At 32.2% G+C, this 6,000-nt stretch overlaps 1 protein-coding gene across 1 annotated transcript; it reads left to right on the top strand.

The window, feature by feature from the left end:
- The first annotated feature begins 728 nt into the window (after positions 1-728).
- On the top strand, positions 729-2,509 carry LOC103493509 (serpin-ZX-like). Its single transcript, XM_008454270.3, has 2 exons — positions 729-1,361; positions 1,487-2,509. Exons 1-2 carry the CDS (start codon positions 963-965, stop codon positions 2,288-2,290), a joined length of 1,203 nt encoding a protein of 400 aa, XP_008452492.2. The 5' UTR covers positions 729-962; the 3' UTR covers positions 2,291-2,509.
- Positions 2,510-6,000: the final 3,491 nt, after the last annotated feature.

The following is a 6,000-nucleotide window of genomic DNA, read 5'->3' as shown; positions in this document are numbered from 1 at the left end:
TTTGAGGTAATTTTTTTTCATCTTTTTTTCTTAAAAAATATAATTTTGAAAGTAATAAGTGGAAAAGTTATAAATATTACATTAGAACTTTTACTTGAGATTTTTTTAGTTCATTGCATAATGGAAATATGAACCTTTATTTCTAGGGATGTAGTACATGTCAATGTCATTAAATCAAACCCACTTTAATAGATTAGGAGATTTGAACATGTAATACTTCAACTAATTAACCCATCATCAAATTAAAATACATATCTAACTACCATACCATAATTTGTACGTTGCAAATGTGAACCTAGTTTAAATAGTTAAAACATGTTTTTCAATTGTAAAGAAGGAACATGATTAAGTGGGATGAAAAGAATGGAGGATAATAATAGAAAGGAGATTTGGAATATGTTTGGGATAGATTTGGAAAAAGTGAAGTGAAAATGAGAAACACTAATAGAAGAAGACTTGAAGAAGGAAGGAAGATGGGGTAACTAATAAAAGAAGAAGAAGAAGAAGAAGAAGAAGAAGAAGAAGAAGAAGGAAGGGAAGGAGTTATTAATATTATTTTTTTAGGTAATGTAAAAAAGAAAAATATTAACCAAAATATTATTATTTTTTTTTTTTTATTATTATCAAATTTCTTTATTTAATATACGTGAATGTTTAATTTATATTGTTAAATTAGTATTTCAAATTTAATTGGACTATTTTTTTCTTTATGAAAATATTGATGAGGAAGTTTGGGTAAAAGGAAAGTGGCATCATGGAATGGAATCCCGTCGTGGAAACGCATTATGAAAGTAAATGAGTTCAATTCTTCATCACTAAGGCACCTCCCCACGTACGGACTCAAAAACAAAACCCTAAACCTTATATCCTTCAAACTTCAAACTTCAAACTATAAATATCGCCATTCATGACTTAATTCCTCCCATCTTCAACCCTTTTTTCTTATCTCATCCATTAATATAATGGATATCAAAGAATCTGCCAACCACCACAACGACGCCGGATTCCGCCTTCTCAAGCAGCTCCTCCACACCGAACATTATAAAGCTAAGAACATCATATTCTCCCCATTCTCCATCTACACGATGCTCACTCTCCTCGCCAATGGAGCTTCACCCCACGGCCAAATGATCCAACATTTGCTTTACTTCCTCAAATTTCGATCCCTCCCACAACTCAACTCCTTCCTTTCTAAGCTTTTTCCCTCCCTCTTCGGAGACGCATCCACCAAATGCGGTCCTATCGTCACCACCGCCAACGGCGTTTGGCTCGCCGATGATCTTCCTGTTAACCCGTCGTTTCAGAAGCTTCTCGAAACTCTCTACCATGGAAAACTCAACCTTGTTGATTTCGTGAACAAGGTACCAATATATTTGAACTTCATGATGAACGCTCGATTTTAGTCGTTAGGGGGTTTTCTAAAATTTCGTTTCAACTTGATGAAACTAATTCGTTAGTAATTTGTAACAATTTCTATGGTTAAAAGCGGCGTGAAGTGATGGAAGATGCGAATTCGTGGGTTAAAGAACAGACTCGAGGACTCATTCCCGAAATCTTGAAAGGCATAGACGAATCATCCCGAATGATTTTAGCTAACGCAGTCTACTTCAAAGCTGCTTGGTCTAATAAATTCAAGAAGTCCTTAACCAAGGACCAAAATTTTTACCTTCTCGATGGAACCTCCCGCAAAGTTCCTTTCATGTCCGACTCACTTAGTTACCCCAGACGTGTCTCTGTTTTCGACAGCTTCAAAGTCGCATCCCTCCCTTACATAGGCGCCATCCGCGGAAAATTCCAAAGACCTAGCCGTTTCTCCATGCTTATCTTCCTCCCAAATGATCGCGATGGATTGCCTTCTTTGATCCAAAGAGCCTGCTCTGAGTCTGGATTCATTGACCGCCATGTGCCTCCAAAACCGGTGATGTTACATGAATTTAAGATCCCCAAGTTCAAATTCGGTTTGGATTTCGAATTGGAGGACATCCTGAGGGAATTAGGGCTGGGTTTGGTGTTTTCGGGTGAGTCGGGTTTCACGGGGATGGTGGAAGATCCGGCGGGGAGAGAAGTGTATGTTTCGAAGATGTTTCATAAGGCGGTGATTAGCGTGGACGAAGAGGGGACGGAGGCGGCGGCGGTGACAATGGGATTAATGTTGGGATGCAGTCTTGGGAAAGGGAGAGTGGAGAAGATTGAATTTGTTGCGGATCATCCGTTTTTGTTTGTGATTAAAGAAGATGAGAGTGGAGCTGTTCTGTTCGTGGGTCAGGTACTTGATCCTTCTCTCCATTAATGTAATCATTGAAAGTTTGGAATTTGAAGGTTAATTACATGTATGTGTTCAAATGTTTTGCAGTTTGTGGTGTTGGATTAGTACTGTTTGTGTTTAATCTGAATTTAACTAATGCTAAATTTCTAAAGGTAGAAATGATATCATGAAAACTACTTTGAGGTAGTTGATGTATATATAAATGTTCACTTTCAATAATGAAGACCTCAGTTTTAAAGAAAAGTGATAGTTGAGACTTTTAAAGTACTAAACTATGTTATCCACATATGAAAAACATTACATACATACCAACATAAAATCGAACACGATTCTCGATCATTGTAATTTGTGACATGCAAACAAGGAAGAATCTGCCTTTCATGAAAAAGTGGATTGAACGTACATGGAAATTCACAGGGACTTGTTGGGGCTGGGGTCGAGATGTTTTCGGTTGGCCGGTCAGGCTTCATGAATATGGTGAAGGGTACGAATGGTAGACTATTGTATGTTTCGAAAGATGCTTCATAAAGCTGTGGTTATCGTGGACGAAGTGCTTAATGAGGCTAGAATGCAGCCATGTGATCGATAGAGAAAGTAGAAAAGATCAATTATTTGTAGCTGAGATCATCCCTTTTTGTTTGTTTGTGGTTAAAGAGAAAATGTGAGTGGCACTGTTTTGTTTATAGGTCAGGTGCTTAATCCTTCTCTTCTTCGTTAATTAAGATTTTTGTTCACTTCGCTTTTGAAAATTACAAGTTTAGTGCATGGAACTATTATGTTTAACTAATTGTTTAGATTGTAATGAAAAAGATGGTTTTGTGTCCAATCTGCCAAACTTTTTTTCACAAGTTATCCCATTATGCTCCATAGAAATTTTTTTCAATCCATTCAAACTAAATTTTAATTATAGGCCATAATAATTAAATTCTTTACCAAATTCTCAACATAAACTTTTATGCTTGGATTTTAGTTTAGTCCACAGTGAAAGAATATTGAGAAAATTACTTTTAGGTTTGCTTCGGATGAATATATCTATTTGATATCTAAATTTTAGAAATGTATCTTTTTAGTTTCTATATTTATAATAATAAATCCATTTAGTTTTGAATTTAGTCTCTCTTTGTTTTTAAAAATAATAATTAAAATCATTACTAAATTCTCAATTTGGCATTTTATAGTTATTTTAGTTTACTTCGCAACGAAAGTTCTTTGAAAAAATTACATTTTTATTCTTTAGTTTTGATAAAAATATATGTCCTTAAGTCTTAGAAATGTATGTTTTTAGTCTTATGTTTATGATAATAGGTTTGTACTTTTTTTTAGTTCATGAGTTTTTAAAAATAGTTAAAATTAATTTTAAAAAAAAGTATTTTTTATTTTGACTTTTTTTTAAATATATGATATTTAAAATTAGGAAAAAATAGATTTAATTAAAGAGAATATTCTATTTTTAGAAATTATTCTTTTAATTTAAAATGTCATAATTATTTAAAATAAAATATAAAATTGAGGTATCTTTTAAACTTATTTTTAAAAACTCATAACTGATTAAAAATGTCGATTTTGAAAATACAAAGTCCAAATAGATCTATTTTTATAAATTTGAAAACTAAAAATGGATTTTTTTTTAAAAACTCATGGACAAAATACACTTATTATTCAAAAGTTGAGGACTAAAGATTTTGTAATTTTTCAAGAAAAAATCTTGAATTTAAAAATCTCCATCATAAGTGGTATCATAGAGATGTTTGAGTGAGACATAGAATAGGGTTAGATTGTGAAAGGGCCATTGAGATGGGGCCTATAAAGTGAAAGTTTGATATTGACATTTTGACAGTAAAAGTTTAATTAATATTCATTTGGTTTCTCTATGCTTCAAATTAATGTGACATCTATGCCCTACCATCACCCTTATTACCTTGCCTTCTCTTTTATATTATCTCTTCTAATTCCCTTTTAACCTATGTTCTTTTCTATATTGGATTCTACATAATTATTCTCAATTATCTATACAACAATGTCCCTAATCTCATGATTAAATATCTCCCTTTAATTTGTTCTCGATATATAGTTTATCCAACTAAATTTTGACTAAACAATTTGAAGTTTTTGTAACTTTTGTTCTACAATGTTCTGATTTATTTTTACAAAGTATCGAAGCATTTATATTTGAGATGGTATTTTATATTGTTATTGATAATTTTGGATTTGATGAGACAAATCATTCAAACAGCAAAAGATGAAACGAGTGGTGAAATTCATACGAAGTGGTCCTATGTTACATAATACCTTCTAATTGAACGTGTTGTGCTCTTTTATTTTATGGTGGTTCTTCCATTGGGCCACCGAAGTATTTTTCGAACTACATGCATACATTTTTAAGTTAATTCAGTGTATAGCAAATTATTGAATCATCAACCAACCAATCTTGAAAAAGTGTAACATTAAACTAAGAACTCAATTGTTCAACCATAGTTTATATACCTTGAAATTCTAGTCAAGAAAAAACGTATAGAACTTTCACGTGACAACAACTGTAAATTTATAATTTAGGAGAGGAAAGGACTTTGCCAAAAAAAAAAAAAAGATACATAAGTTAACAAGAGAACTACATGATAGATAATAAACTAGAAATTTTAAGATTATATATACCTTACGTGAAATTATAACGATGTATATCGAGAGAATGTGATGAAATATACCTTTCTTTCCTAATTTTCATAAATTGAGATTAAATGTGTTCACATAAATCGACTTTTATGTTGTAATTATCTTATTTTGAAATCATTTATTTGATCCAAAATCACCTACAAACATAAACAAAGACTTTCATCTAAAAAAGCACATACCTTACACATTTCCAACATGAAAATTTCAACGTTAACTCAATTCAACTTCTCTAAACCTAAACTTAAATATCAATTATTGATAAGTCAATCCTCATGTAAAGTTATTTAGAAAAAGATGCAAACATATCATATCTATCGGTCTATGATGCAAGACACTAAAATCTAACCATCTAAACCATTCATAGTTTGCAAAGAAAGTCAGATTGAGTTATTTATGAAGCTTAATTGGTTTTGGTTGAAGAATCATAAATATCAAAAAGAGGATTTAATAATAATAATAATAATAATAATAATAATAAAGAAAGAAAGAAATTAGAGCAAAATTGAAAGAGGAGGATATTACCGTTACATAGCACATTGAGAGACCACATTCTGCCACCTCAAATTACCACTAACTAAGCTCACATTTGAGTGCTTCTTTCTTTCTTTCTTTCTTTCTTTCTTTCTGTCTGAGTCTGACCCCATGTGACTCAAAACCAAAAACTCTAAAAATATTTTATAATTAGCTAAAAGGGCTCCCTATTTTGCCAGATTTCCAGATGGGCCACTAAGGTCGGTGCCATTTATTTTAAAATATTTCAAATTACAAACCCACTTTTTTTTTTTTTTTTTAAAAAAAAGATTAATTAATTTGAAGAAGTAGAAGTACAAAAAAAGAAAAAAAAATTGTAAAAGAGTTGTAGAATTAAATGCAAATGGAAGTCACCATGTCTTATATATACACACACACACACACACACACACATATAGATATATTATGGGAATGGGCGGATCCTCCGTAACTCCCCGCGTGGCCCTCACGTGGCTGGCGCGAAATTTCAAATCTTTCCCATCACTCACACTCCTTATCTTTTCTCCCCCCCCTCCCTTTACCCCTTCTCTCCC

The sequence above is a fragment of the Cucumis melo genome, chromosome 7 (assembly GCF_025177605.1).
Source record: "Cucumis melo cultivar AY chromosome 7, USDA_Cmelo_AY_1.0, whole genome shotgun sequence".
In the NCBI taxonomy this organism is placed as follows: Eukaryota; Viridiplantae; Streptophyta; class Magnoliopsida; order Cucurbitales; family Cucurbitaceae; genus Cucumis; species Cucumis melo.
This window is presented reverse-complemented; position numbering and strand designations above follow the sequence as displayed.

Excerpts from the sequence above, each read along its gene's own strand:
- LOC103493509 (XM_008454270.3), top strand. The coding sequence starts at position 963 with ATGGATATCAAAGAATCTGCCAACCACCACAACGACGCCGGATTCCGC. Across the intron at positions 1,362-1,486 it reads TTGTTGATTTCGTGAACAAG|CGGCGTGAAGTGATGGAAGA; the intron begins GTACCAATATAT and ends TATGGTTAAAAG.